General features: G+C 40.6%; 1 protein-coding gene across 1 annotated transcript; it reads left to right on the top strand.

Annotated features, from left to right (window-relative positions):
- Positions 1 to 10398: 10398 nt before the first annotated feature.
- Positions 10399 to 14932, top strand: LOC111906617 (uncharacterized). The gene is made up of 16 exons (XM_023902387.3): positions 10399 to 10518; positions 10993 to 11055; positions 11203 to 11310; positions 11394 to 11508; positions 11606 to 12213; positions 12313 to 12444; positions 12520 to 12609; positions 12701 to 12815; positions 12911 to 13234; positions 13324 to 13388; positions 13462 to 13651; positions 13792 to 13896; positions 13985 to 14086; positions 14171 to 14344; positions 14437 to 14568; positions 14644 to 14932. Coding segments are annotated over exons 2-16 (2397 nt in total). The 5' UTR covers positions 10399 to 10518; positions 10993 to 11053; the 3' UTR covers positions 14779 to 14932.
- The last annotated feature ends 284 nt before the right edge of the window (positions 14933 to 15216 follow it).

Raw genomic sequence — 15216 nt, forward strand, 5'->3', positions numbered from 1 at the left:
CAACTCGGCGAGTCAGGTCAACTGTGGGTTGACTTTGACCGAGAGAGTTGACTTTGACCAAGGGTAAAAGAGTCATTTTACCCCAGTGCACTGTGTAGCATTTGATTGAGTGTGTTTATGGATTTGTAGCCGGGGAGATACCGGAGCAGCAACAGTTAGCTTCCAGAGCCATTCATACAGCAGCCAGTTCACGAGGTGAGTTTCCTTTCAGTAGGAACGGGTCTTCGGCCACAATGCCGGCCTGTTTAGTTAGCAGTAGTCCCGAACTTTAGTCTGATGCAGTAGTTAGAGTGCTTGATGTCTTTGTGATTCAAGCATGTTTGTGTTATGTGTTCCGGACTCTGTTCTGATGCAGTATGCAGTGTATGTGTCTATATTAGTTGATATGTGTTATGCTATGCCATGATCAGCCAGTTCTGGACTTCGGTCCGATGCAGGGGACAAGGTCTCAGTCAGTTCCGTACTTCGGTCCGATGCAGCTAGTTCTGGATTTCGGTCCGATGCAGTTAGTTCCGGACTCCGGTCCGATGCAGGGGACAAGGTCCCAGTCAGTTCCGGACTTCGGTCTGATGCAGCTAGTTCCAGACTTCGGTCTGATGCAGTGGGCAAGGCCCAGTAGGTGCTTTATATGTATTGTATGGTATGTGGTAGTTTGGGGGAGCTCACTAAGCTTCGTGCTTACAGTTTCAGTTTTGGTTTCAGGTACTTCCGCAAGCAAAGGGAAGAGCTCGGGATGATAGCATCGCACACACCACAGCTTCAGTTTTGTCCTGGGAGTTGATTTAGTTTTCTTGATATGTTTGGAGACAGTTCTGACACAGTTTTTCTCACAGTATTTTGTTATGGTTTTTGAGACACGCAGCATATGGTTTTATTATGTGATACTCAGTTTCGTGGGTTTTGTTATAATAAAAATTGAAATTTTTGGGTGGTATTTTTGGGTTGTTTCAAGTTGGTATCAGAGCCTTGGTTTGAGGGATTCGGATACACCTCCGGGTGCATCTGAACTCAAACTAAGGGAAAGGTAAAAAGATTTTCAAAAAGAAAAATGTTTTCGAATGAAATTTTGTAAAGCATTTAGAAAGAAAAGAATTTTTAAACAAAATAATGGTGTGGTGCATGCGATCAACCGAGCTCAAGTAAGTACTCCCAAATTACCAATACAAGTTTTATTATTATGATTAATTGTTCCAGTTTCAGTAGAACAGCATGCTAGTATAGGACTAAGGATCTAGGAGGATGCCTTATGTGCCTGCTATATGTGTTACAACTTTATGAGAATTGCATGCTAGTATTGAGTAGACAGCAGTAGGATAGCATGTTTAGGTTATGCCTGGTAGCGTGAGCTTAGCATTGTATGCTAGTACAGTTTCTTGTTATGAGAATAGTTTTGCCTGAGTATGTTTCCTTTATCCGAATGCTGCTTGCTTTGTGCTTTGTGGGACTTTGAGTGGTGGGAGTTAGCCATTAGGTGAATACGTCACATCACATGTGAGCAGGGTTGAATAATCTCAGAGTGCTAGATTTGGCCCTATTGCGCAGCTCTTGTCAGAGTCCAACCGTTGTAGGGACGAGTCTTTTACTCGAAGGATTATCCGAGCCTCATTGCATGAGATGGTATTCAGGTGGTGGCTAATTAGCACTACAAGGAGGCCTTCAGCAGCTGAGGACTGGTTTGAGTAGAGCAAGCCTAGGATGAGAGTAGCAGAGATCAGTAGTAGTAGAAGTGAATGGTGGAGTCAAGGTAGTTCTTGAGGAAAGTACGGATAGATGTGGAAGGTAGTATGGGCCCGTACTACTGAAAGCAGAGGATCCGTACTCGAATCAAGGAAGGCCGAGACAAGACTAGGGAGCTAGTAGTAGTATCAATGATCCCTTGAGATATTCCAGTTTTCTGATGTTGCTATGATGTGTTTCAGAATGGTGGTTTTGCGTCCGAGGACAGCAGCCGGCAGTGGAGGTGCCGGGGAGGGATCAAGATCAGGCTCGGGGGACGAGCGCATGGATGAGCAGACCAGAGAGTTTCTTTCTTCAGAGATTACTCGTATCATTTTAGAGCAGACTCCTGTGATCTTCGGTTCGATCAATGAGGGTATCCTAGATCTGATGGATGAGAGATTGGGCACCTTTCGTGCCGAGGTGGCGGCCATGATGGGGTCGCGTACACTTACTTTCAGGGAGTTCAGGGCATGTGGAGCTCCAGACTATCATGGGGCGCGGGACCCCATAGCGAGTACTAGATGGTTGGCGGATGTGGCCAACGCGTTCCGCACTAGCAGGTGTCCCGAGGGGGACAAGGTCAGATTGGCTAAGCCCCAATGGGGCGGTGATTGATTGTGAGCTTCATCTAGTGAGGGTTCGCACTCCCAGTGGGGGAGAGTTAGTGATTCAGGGCGAGAGGCCACAACGCGGACCGACCTTTTGTTCCGCCGCAAGGGCGAGGCGCTATTTTCAGCAGGGTTGCGCTGGTTATGTAGCTTATGTCTTGGATGCCCGGGAGAAGGGCAAGGTGACAGTTGATGATGTTCCGATAGTGCGAGTCTTCCCGGATGTATTTCCCGAGGATTTACCGGGGATACCTCCTGAGAGGCAGGTTGAGTTTAGGATCAACCTGATTCCTGGTGCGGCTCCAATAGCCAAGGCACCGTATCGCCTAGCTCCCCCTGAGATGAAGGAGTTGTCTACACAGCTGCAGGAGCTGCTAGACAGGGATTTCATTCGGCCGAGCAGTTCGCCTTGGGGAGCGCCGATCCTGTTTGTGAGGAAGAAGGATGGGTCGCATCGTATGTGTATAGATTACCGGGAGTTGAATAAGGTAACGGTGAAGAACCGTTACCCACTTCCGAGGATAGATGATTTGTTCGACCAACTTCAGGGAGCGTCTTGGTTCTCCAAGATCGATCTACGCTCCGGGTATCATTAGATGCGGGTTAGGGATGAGGATGTGCAGAAGACTGCTTTTAGGACCAGGTATGGTCATTATGAGTTTGTAGTGATGCCATTTGGGCTCACCAATGCCCCAGCCGCGTTCATGGATCTCATGAATCGCGTGTGTAGGCCGATGTTGGATCGGTCAGTGATAGTATTCATAGATGATATCTTGGTATATTCCAAGACGCAAGAGCAGCACGAGGAGCACCTGAGGGAGGTCCTGGAAGTTTTGAGGAGGGAGAGACTTTTTGCAAAGTTCTCCAAGTGTGAGTTCTGGTTGCGCGAGGTGCAGTTCCTTGGTCACCTCGTCAACCAGAAGGGTATTTTGGTGGATCCGGCCAAGATAGAGGCTGTGATGCAGTGGGAGGTCCCGAAGTCTCCATCTGAGATTCGGAGCTTCCTAGGGTTGGCAGGGTATTACCGGAGATTCATTCAGGATTTCTCCAAGATAGCAGTGCCGCTCACCCGACTGACCAAGAAGTCGGTGGTATTTCGTTGGGGGCCCGAGCAGCAGGCAGCATTCGAGACCCTCAGGCAGAGATTGTGCGAGTGTAACGACCCGTCCCCGGTATGATGATTCCATAGTATTTAATTAGAAGTTTGCAAGAGGGACTCGGCGAGTTCATAGCCTGACTCGCCGAGTAGGGACGGGATTTCGAGCACGTGTTAGTCGGCGACTCGGCGAGTCCATATTCGGGACTCGACGAGTCTGCCTTCCTGGGAGAAACACTAAATCCCCGGGTTGCTCACTATTTAAGCCACCTTATAGCCCCCAATCTCGCCTCCTTCACCCTCAGAAAGCTGTGAGAAAACCCTAATCCATCCTTGAGTGATCTAAGTGTTCTTGTGTTAAATTTTGAAGGCTTGAAGAAGGAGAAGAAGAAAGGAGCAAGGAGAAGAGGTGTAGAGCAAAGATCCAAGGGCAAATCAGAGTTCTTTGAGGTATTCTTCGGATTCCCTCCTGTTTTATGCTTTTAACCTCCATTAGAACTCTTCTAGATCTAGTTTGATGCTTCTATCAAGCCTTATGATTGTATGGATGCCCTATTATGTCGAGATATCCTTAGATCTGTTCATTTAGGAGTTGTAGAGCCTAGATCTATTGCCTTTTTGAAGTTATCTTGCATGAAAACCCTAGATCTAGCCTTTATTATGCTTTTTGAGCCATTTTAGCTTCATGGATGCATATGGGCACGTAAAGATAGAATCTTTACGTGCTAATCGAGTTAAGGGAGTCCAGATCTATTAGTTTTATACACTGGATTCAAGCATAATCGAGTTTTGAGTTGCTGCATGCAAGCGACTCGGCGAGTCGGAAGAACGACTCGGCGAGTCGAGTCGCGAGTCCCCGTTTTTCCCTTTTTGAGTGATGACGAGTGGAAGCCTGTGAGTAGTAGAGTGGACTCAGTGAGTCGGAGAGTAGACTCAGTAATGGAGGGACTCGGCGAGTTGTTCATACAACTCGGCGAGTCCAAGGCAATCTTCTTAAGCTCAAGAACAACTCGTCAAGTTGTTCATATGACTCGGCGAATCGGATGAAGATTGTCTGAGTTCTGGGATAGAGAGAGTACTCGTCGAGTCGATGCCATACTCGACGAGTAGCCACGAGTGGGGTTGTGAAATGAGATTAGAGACTCGGCGAGTTGGTGGCCCAACTCGGCGAGTCAGGTCAACTGTGGGTTGACTTTGACCGGGAGAGTTGACTTTGACCAAGGGTAAAAGAGTCATTTTACCCCAATGCAGTGTTTAGTATTTGATTGAGTGTGTTTATGGCCTTGTAGCCGGGGAGATACCGGAGCAGCAGCAGTTAGCTTTCAGAGCCATTCGCACAGCAGCCAGTTCACGAGGTGAGTTTCCTTCCAGTAGTAACGGGTCTAAGGCCACAATGCCGACCCGTTTAGCTAGCAGTCAGCTTCGGACCCCGATCCGATGTAGTAGTTAGTATGTTTGATGCCTTCGTGGTTCAGACAGGATATGTATTTATGCCAGTTGATATGGTTATGCTATGTTCAGTCAGCTTCGGACTTCGGTCCGATGTAGGGGACAGAGGTCCAGTCAGCTTCGGACTCCGGTCCGATGTAGGGGAAGTAGGTCCCAGTCAGCTTCGGACTTCGGTCCGATGTCTCAGTCAGCTTCGGACTTCGGTCCGATGTCCTAGTCAGCTTCGGACTCGGTTCGATGTAGGGGACGAAGATCCCAGTCAGCTTCGGACTTCGGTCCGATGTTCCAGTCAGCTTCGGACTCCGGTCCGATGTAGGGGGCAAGGCCCCGATTAGCCGGACTTCGGTCTGATGCAGTGGGCAAGGCCCAGTATGTGCTTTATATGTTTGTGTGGTATGTGGTAGTTTGGGGGAGCTCACTAAGCTTCGTGCTTACAGTTTCAGTTTTGGTTTCAGGTACTTCCGCAAGCAGAGGGAAGGGCTCGGGATGATGGCATCGCACACACCACAGCCACAATTTTTATCCTGGGAGTTGATCAGTTATCTTATATATGTTTTGATACAGTCATGACACCGTTTCTCATTTGTATTTTAGTATGGTTTTGAGATTTGCAACACATGGTTTTATTATGATATACTCCGTTTTACGATTATGGTTATATTAAAAATGAAATTTTCGGGCCGTATTTTTGGGTCGTTTCAGCGAGGCTCCGATCCTTACCTTGCCAGAGGGAGTAGAGGACTTCGTAGTTTACTGTGATGCCTCAATCACAGGTATGGGAGCAGTGTTGATGCAGCGAGGCCATGTGATAGCTTACGCCTCGAGGCAGTTGAAGCCTCACGAGGCTAACTATCCTACACATGATTTAGAGTTGGGGGCGGTAGTGTTTGCCCTCATGATTTGGAGGCATTATCTTTATGGGGTCCGTTGTACTATTTACACGGATCACAAGAGTTTGAGGTACCTTGTGGATCAGCTGAGTCTGAACATGAGGCAGAGGAGGTGGTTGGATGTGCTGAAGGATTATGATTGTGAGATCCCTTACCATCCAGGGAAGGCCAACGTGGTGGCCGACGCCCTAAGCCGCAAAGTGTTGGCAGCCCCTATCAGAGATTTGTGTTTGAGGATGACAGTGATTACTCCGTTGTTGGAACGGATCAGGGAGGCTCAGGTTGAGGGCCTCAAGGAGGAGAGGTAAAAGTGTGAGAGGATAGTGGGCCGAGTATCTTCGTTTGATTATGACAGTCGGGGATTGATGACACTTCATGGGAGAGTGTGGGTACCGTACTGGGGTGGGGTACAGCAGGTGTTGATGGATGAGGCTCATAAGTCTCGATTTTCTATCCACCCAGGGGCGACGAAGATGTATAGAGATCTTCGACCCGATTATTGGTGGCCCTACATGAAGCGGGATGTCGCTTGGTATGTTGAGAGGTGCCTGACCTGCAGGAAGGTCAAGGCGGAGCACCAGAGGCCTCACGGCAGGATGCAGCCGTTAGACATTCCCGTGTGGAAATGGGAGGACATCACCATGGATTTTGTCACCAAGCTTCCCAGGACCGCACGAGGAGTGGATTCGATATGGGTAGTAGTGGATCGGTTGACGAAGAGTGCTCATTTTATCCCGATCCAGGAGAGTATATCAGCAAAAAAAGTTAGCCGATATCTATGTGCGTGAGATCGTGGCACGTCATGGAGTGCCGGTATCGGTAGTGTCAGACCGAGATGTCCGTTTTACATCCAGATTCTGGAAGCGGTTTCACGACGAGATGGGTACTCGTCTTCATTTCAGCACCGCTTTCCACTCTCAGACGGACGGGCAGAGCGAGAGGACGATTCAGACTCTCGAGGACATGCTCAGGGCGTGTGTTCTAGACTTCGGTGGCAGTTGGGATACGTATCTTCCGTTAGCGGAATTTTCGTATAACAACAGTTATCATGCGAGCATTGATCGGCCTCCCTTTGAGATGCTTTATGGGAGGAAGTGTAGGACCCCGATTTGTTGGGGCGAGGTCGGTCAGCGAGTCGTTGGGAGCACAGAGGTGGTGCTCAAGACGACCAAGTTGATTCAGCAGGTCCGTAGTAGACTGCAGACTGCGCAGAGTCGGCAGAAGAGCTACGCCGACAGGAGGCGTTCAGACTTAGAGTTCCGGGTGGGCGATATGGTCCTCCTGAAGGTCTCACCCTGGAAGGGTGTCATCAGGTTTCGGAAGAGGGGCAAGCTGGGCCCCAGGTTCATTGGTCCTTTCAGGGTTTTGGCCCGTGTGGGTCGGGTTGCTTATCGGTTGGATCTTCCCGTAGAGCTTAGCCAGATCCACAAAACTTTCCATGTGTCTCAGTTGAGGAAGTGTTTGGTGGATGAGTCAGCAGTTGTTCCCCTAGAGGATATTCAGGTTGATAGCAGCCTGAATTATATTGAGAGGTCGGTCGCGATTTTGGACCGGAAGACAAAGACCTTGAGGAACAAGGCAATTCAGTTAGTGAAGGTGCAGTGGCAGCACCGGAAGGGGTCTGAGTGGACTTGGGAGGCTGAGGAAGAAATGAGAGAGCACTACCCGGAGTTATTTGCAAATTCAGTCGTAGCAGACTTCGAGGACAAAGTCTGAGACAAGTGGGGGAGAATTGTAACGCCCCATCTCTAGTATGTTGTTCCTGTGGCATTTATTTTAAAAGTTTTATTGAGGGACTCGGCGAGTCTATGGCCTGACTTGTCGAGTAGGGTCGAGTTTTCGTGCACGTGTTAGTCGGCGACTCGGCGAGTCCATATTCGGGACTCGGCGAGTCTGCCTGCCTAGAAGAAACCCTAAATCCCCGAGTTGCTCACTATTTAAGCAATGCTATGTTCCCCAAACTCGCCTCCTTCACCCTCAGAGAGCTCACTAAGCTTCGTGCTTACAGTTTCAGTTTTGGTTTCAGGTACTTCCGCAAGCAAAGGGAAGAGCTCGGGATGATAGCATCGCACACACCACAGCTTCAGTTTTGTCCTGGGAGTTGATTTAGTTTTCTTGATATGTTTGGAGACAGTTCTGACACAGTTTTTCTCACAGTATTTTGTTATGGTTTTTGAGACACGCAACATATGGTTTTATTATGTGATACTCAGTTTCGTGGGTTTTGTTATAATAAAAATCGAAATTTTTGGGTGGTATTTTTGGGTTGTTTCATGTATATACTTTAGTAAATATTCAAAATGTTTACCTTTAACACGCCATGTAAATTAAGTAAACTAGTTTCGTTTTATTTGAATTTACTAGTCGGGATCGCTGTCATGTTTACTCAAAACACAATTTTCTAAAAAAAAAACTTGAGAGTGTCTGTGATTAACATAAAGCAATAATCCAGAGTAAATAAGTTATGAGAATTACCTGGGAGTAAGTTATGCATCAATGTCAATAGGAGAGATTTCTGAATCGATGTCAATAACCAATTATAGCGTTGTACTTTCAAAATACAACAATGTAAAAAAGAAAATGGATAAGTATACACAAAGTAAGATTCATGAGAAAACGGCCCAACCAAAACAGACGTGAACAAACCATCCTTTAAAATTGGCCGAATCTGCAAAATCCTGGAAAATAATCACCATGATTATCGATAAAATATAACTTAGAAAAGAGAGAGATAGATAGATAGAAAAGGGGAGGGGTAGAGATAGAAATAGTGAGACTTATATGGTGTGGAAAGTTACGTTTAGGGTTTCTAAATCCATGAATCTTTAAGCGATTGAGTTGGTGACGGACAACAAGTGCGTATGTTGTTCACAAGTGGCGACGTGAAGGTCATCGGTAAGGGAATATAGAAGTAAAAGTCCAGTTATAGTTGTGGTGAAGATGCTTGATGGTGGTGGTAGCAATCGACAATGGTGGTGATTAGGTGGGGTTGGCGAGGTACATGGTAGTGACGATGACTGGTAGTTAGGATACCAAAGATTGAAGAAGATTGAAATGCTTTACAACATGGATTTAACTTATTCAATTGGTTGACTAATTCAATTGGCTTAAAATTGAGGGAATGCTGGTTCAAATTTGCCTGATTCACTTGTTGACAAAATAAGATTTTTTTTGCAATGCATAAATTGATTGTATATATTGTAGTATGAGTCTGTACTACTTAAAATTTAACGTTTGACTATAAATGTTTTATAAGGTACTAGGTGTGAGACCTATGTATTACATGAGTTTATTTATAATAAAATATATGAAATTTTAACAATTTGAAAAGTTTGAATTTATAAGAAAATGAGAAAAAATTGAATTATTAAAATTAATGAGGCTTTAATGTATAGAATACATTACATATATATTATCTTACATATTAAATATGGAATTTTAATTTAATAAGATGAAAAATACAATAAAATGACAAGTGAAAAATAGAAAATTCTAAAATTCTAAAAAATGTCATGTATCCAAATGAAGGAGAAGTGGACATGTGACAAAAAATTCTTTATTTATTAGGGATGATATTGTAAATTTTTAAAAAATCTCATTAAAAGTTAGTCTAAATAGCTTTTTAAAAAGTTAGTTTATAAACTACCTTTTGCCTTGTCAAATATGAAAACTTAAAAAAACTTGAAAAATAAATTAGCTTCTCAACTGACTGTAACGCACAAAACATAGCCTTAAAAAATAGACTGAACAAAATATGACATTATGATGTTTAAGAATGATATATATGCAAAAAATTAACAAAATAAAAATAAAGTAGTTATACTTTCTATCACTTATAAAATTGTCCCTAAACTTTTTTGTTTGGGCAGGTTTTTGTTTGTTTGTTTATTTATTTTTTAGTTTTTAGTTAGTAAAATGGTCCTAGACTAATTAAATATTATAGAAATTATCTCTATTTTAAGAATAAATTTACATAAATAGTCTATCATATATGTGTTTTATAGAAATCGTTTCTATGTATGACAAAGTTACAGTAATAGTGTGAAAATTTTTAAAAAATTGTACTTATATAAACCAAAGTAATTTTTTTTAATTATTTTGATTCATATCACCTTTTCATATTAGTTTATTTATAAAAGATACAAGGTTAATAATATGGACAATGCCATCATGAAGTTTTTACAAAATATTTGGTTTTACCATTTTACGTATTTTGGGTTCATTAGAGAAATGTTCGGTCTTATCTTTTTTTCTGGTTCATAAAAGTCCCTAAGTTTGGTTTTCTGATTCATTAAAACCTTTAAGCTTGGTAGAATACCGAATAAATAGTTAAAGTGGTAAAATTGAAATTGTTATAGTAAATTTCCAGCTTTAATAAACTGAAAAATACACAAAAAAAAAAAAAAAAAAAAAAAAAAAATCAAATATTTTTATAAAAAAATTAAGGGCGAACTGAACATTCCTTTACAGATACATAAGTCGTTCGATTCGAAAAGATGATGTGAAAAACGGGCCTTTATCTTCTTTCCAGCCTTCCAGGATCGGACCGGTCGGATTAGAATTGGACCCAAAAGCCTATACCGGACCAGTTACAATCAGGATGGGCCTTAAGCAAATACACAATCCGGTCGGAGCTCGAACCGACTTAAAAAAATAACCATATAGAAAAGTAGAAATACTCTGTAAACCAAGAATTAGGGTTCCTCCGGGCTCTGTATTCTCTACTCTAAGCTCACGCTTTCAGCTTAGCAATCAGGTATCCCCTCTCCCATGTTCATAATCATGCATTCCCATCGAATTTCAGTACTCTCTGCATCTGCATCCGCATCCGCATCCGCATTTTGCCCTATTTGAGCTCTGAAACAGTTTGTAAAGTCTAAAAAAGATGGGTTTTAACGAAAAACAGAGTGTATGTATGTGACAAGTTACAAAATTTTTGCTAAAAAGAGCGAATTAGATGCAGTATATGATACTGCTAATCCTGCTGGTTGAAACATCGTGTAGAAAGTTTGAAGTAAGTTCATTTTTACGGAAATTTGCTGCTCCACTCTTTAAAAACCAACCTCACTTATGCTGTTCTATAAACAATTTTGACACACATACACTCATGGGTCTGTATTTAATGTCGCCATTATTTCTCTAGGATTCGCTCTCTATTTTTCCTATGTTCTTTGTGATCGGAAACAATATTCTATAGTTAATAATAACATTACATTCGCTTTCTTTTCAGATATTCACTATCTGACAGTCGCATATCTTAAGCTTTGTATTATTCGGTTCCATCTGCAATCATGTAAGTATATGCAAAATTTAATGATCTTTCAAAAGGAAAATTGCACTAATATATTGTTGTTTAGCAAGCTATTAGTAAAACCCTTATAGTTGCAAAGAAAATGACTACTTTTTATAACAAAAACAACCAAATTTTATCTTTGTGAAGGTCTCGAATATGTGTGAAAAATTTGCCAAAACATGCAACTGAAGAACGTCTCCGAGATTATTTCTCTCAGAAAGGAGAAGTAACGGATGCCAAACTCATGCGAACCAGGTATCTATCTTCCTTGATTAACTGATGTATTATTCATCTTGTTAAATCTTATTTAAATAATTCTAAATTTAATATTCTTCCAGAGATGGTAAGAGCAGACAATTTGGTTTTGTTGGATTCCGAAGTGAAAAAGAAGCTTCAGAAGCTCTCAAATTCTTTAATGGTTCGTTCATTGATACTTACAGGATTTCTTGTGAGGTGTGTGATTCACTTTATCATATAGACATATAGTCTTTGTTATTAATCTTCTATCACATATATTTATTTATTAAAAGAAGTGTAATTTTATACACAGATTGCTCGCAAAGTGGGAGACCCAGAAATGTCACGTCCATGGAGCCGACATTCTCTCAAGAAACAAGAAAAGTCAACTGTTGAGAAAAAGGAATCTGTTAAATCCATGAGTTCAAATCACAAAGTTACACCAGATGTCAAGATTGAATCTGAGAATAGTGATCTTCAGTTCCAGGAGTTCCTTCAAGTCATGCAACCCCGTGCAAAGTCAAAGTTATGGTCAAATGATCTTTTGGAAGCCAACAAAGGGGAAGACAAAGACAAAAAGAAATTGAATTCAAAATCTTCAAAGTTGAATGAAACCAGTGATAATAAACCTGATGAGATGGAAAGTAGCATGGAGCTTGATAAAGCTGTATCAGATACAGATTACTTTAAAAGCAGAGTAAAAAAAGATTGGTCAGATACTGATACAGATACTGAAGATGTTAATGGGGATGTAGAGGAGGACAAGAATGATGAACAAACAGAAGCTGAAGAGCCCACAAACACACTTGAAAACCCTAATGAGACTGATGAGGTGGATGAACCTTCGTCAAGCTTAGAAGATGAAGATGATGTTCTACAAACTGGTCGTCTTTTTGTTCGTAATCTTCCATACACTGCTACGTATGTGTCTTATCTTATTCAAATCCAAACTCTCATATTTAAAGATAATCAAGTTGTGTTTCCAATCATGTTGATGATTTGTTATGAAAAAAAAAACAGGGAAGATGATCTGAGAGAACATTTCAGCAAATTTGGCAGTGTATCTCAAGCCCATTTGGTGGTTGATAAAGAGACAAAGAGATCAAAGGGAATTGCTTACATTCTCTATGCACTTCCAGAATCTGCAGCTAGGTTTATATTTTTTTCATTTAATTTTGTTAAATTTTCGCGTTTTCTTTGTTGTAATTTTATTATTGATCTGTAAAGGGCACTAGAAGATCTTGACAACTCTATCTTTCAAGGAAGACTTTTGCACATCATGCCAGCAAAGCAGAAAATTCTTCCTGTGAAAAAAGAGTAAGCATATCAGGAAACCATGATTCTATTGTTTTTTTTTTTAATTATTTTCTAATGAGCTCATCAGTTAAATTATATCTTGTTGGATCAGTGATTCTGCTATTCATACAAAGACATTTAAGCAACAAAGGGAGGATAAGAGGAAGAAATCTGAAAGTAGTGGAGATACAAGAGCATGGAACAGTTTATTCATGAGACCAGATACAGTATATGATTCAAACCTTTCTTAATTATCTTTAAACTTAATTTTCCAAACATTAAATGCAAAAAATTCATACTTTTTTTTTTTTTGTTGGAACAGATTGTGGAAAACATTGCTAGGGAATTTGGTACAAGTAAAAGTGAACTACTTGATCGTGAAGCCTCTGATGTAGCTGTACGTATTGCATTAGCAGAAACTCAAGTAATTGCAAAGACCAAAAAGGCCCTTTCAAATGCTGGTGTTAATGTAACTTGTTTAGAGAATTTTGCAAATCAAAAAACACAAGGTGTTAAAAGAAGCAACCATGTTATACTAGTTAAAAATCTTCCATATGGTTCTACTGAAACTGAACTTGCTACCATGTTTGGAAAATTTGGAAGCATTGACAAACTTATTCTCCCTTCAACCAAAACTCTCGGTTTGGTATGCTATGAATATCATATTCTTGCTTCACATTATGTTATTTTTTTTTATTTTACATTCATTTGATGATGTCATAAATAAATATTCAGGTGGTTTTTCTTGAACCTGGGGAGGCTCGTGCTGCATTTAAAGGTTTAGCTTACAAGAGATACAAGTAAGTTCATATTTAATTACCAATTTAAAGTTATATTTGTTAATTTGTATTTTGTTTTTTTTATATAATTTAGAGATGCTCCATTGTATTTGGAATGGGCACCTGGTGACATTCTGAGTGAAGATCCAAACTCCATAACTGATGAGAAAGAGAAAGAGAAAGAAGCTTCTGATGTGGTTGAACATGAAACCAAGAGAGCATTACTAGAGCAACAATTGGAAGGAACAACAGATGCTGCTGATATTGATACAGAAAGAGTTGAGGTATGTGAATTGCTTTTGATTTTATTTTATTTATTTTTAATTATAGCATCCTACAAATAAATGGAAGTAGGTTGCTATTTCTTTGACTTAGGTCTTTTTATTTTTTGCTAAACATAAACTGCTTTCTGTGTTGTTATCAGTCAAGATCGCTTTTTGTCAAGAATCTGAATTTTAGAACCACAGACGAGGGTTTGAAGAAACATTTTGTTGATCATGTAAAGCAAGGAAAGCTCCGAAGTGTCAGGGTATAACTGTCATCCCTTTGCTCTATATTTTACTTATCTCCATGTCTTTCTGCATGTAAATGACGATTATACCCATGTGTTAACGCAGATAAAGAAGCATTTGAAAAATGGGAAAAACGTGTCAATGGGTTTTGGATTTTTGGAGTTTGATTCTGTGGATACTGCTGTAAAAGTTAGCAGAGATTTACAGGTATGATATATAAGTTTTTATGTTGGAAGAGGGTATTTACGTCTTTTACACAGTGGTAATGATGTTTGAAATATTTCTTTTCAGGGAACGGTTTTGGATGGGCATGCTCTAATATTACAATTATGCCACGTGAAGAATAACGAGAGAGTAAAAGAGAAAGTGGACAAGGATCAAAGCTCCACCAAGTTAATTGTGAGAAATGTAGCTTTTGAAGCTACAGAGAAAGAATTAAGACAACTATTTAGTCCATTTGGTCAGGTAAATGTGGTTTACAAATAATTACTACTATTATACTATTTTTCTATCATTATTTATAGTTGCTAAATCGATGAAATTGTTAACATTTACAGATAAAGAGTTTAAGGCTTCCAACAAGGTTAGGAAAGCATAGAGGTTTTGGTTTTGTGGAGTATGTAACAAAGCAAGAGACTAAAAACGCCCTTCAAGCTCTATCAAATACTCATTTATATGGGCGTCATTTGGTATGTTTTTATAATACTTTAAAAAACTATAAAATTTGCTTCATTCGACATGTTAATTTATATGTTTATTTGCAGGTTTTGGAGAGAGCCAAGGAAGGAGAAAGTTTAGAAGAGTTACGGGCTCGAACTGCAGCTCAATTTGTGGATGAAAGTACTGGTTTTCAAAACCCTACGAAACTATCCTTAAAAAGGAAGCAACTTGATATCTAAAATCAACTTTTAAAGGTTCATAGAATGTTGCTTTGAAAAACAGGGTGATGTTTTGTATCTTTTGTGCCAATTTTGTATTTCTTTATTTATTTATAATGATAACAAATGTTGGGTGCTAAAAGGTTGAGGAAAAAGAGTTTGATCATTTTTGAAATTCACATAACTTTTAATGTCGAGTCACTTTCTAGACAGCAAAATCAACTCGCAATTGTTGGTGCTAAAATGTTGAGGAAAAAGACGTTTCCGTATTTCCCATTTCTAGAGAGACAACAAGTGCTTCTGCTACCCGTTCAATTATATGCAGAGCATTTCTATATTAGAAATGCGTAAAAAACTTATTTTTCATTTCTAAATCTGTTTCTATTTGCAAAAAAATTGATCCTAAATAATGCAACTTTTTTATAGATTACTAGGGTGGTTAATATGATTACAAAGAAT

This window comes from Lactuca sativa, chromosome 7 (genome assembly GCF_002870075.4).
Source record: "Lactuca sativa cultivar Salinas chromosome 7, Lsat_Salinas_v11, whole genome shotgun sequence".
NCBI lineage: Eukaryota > Viridiplantae > Streptophyta > Magnoliopsida > Asterales > Asteraceae > Lactuca > Lactuca sativa.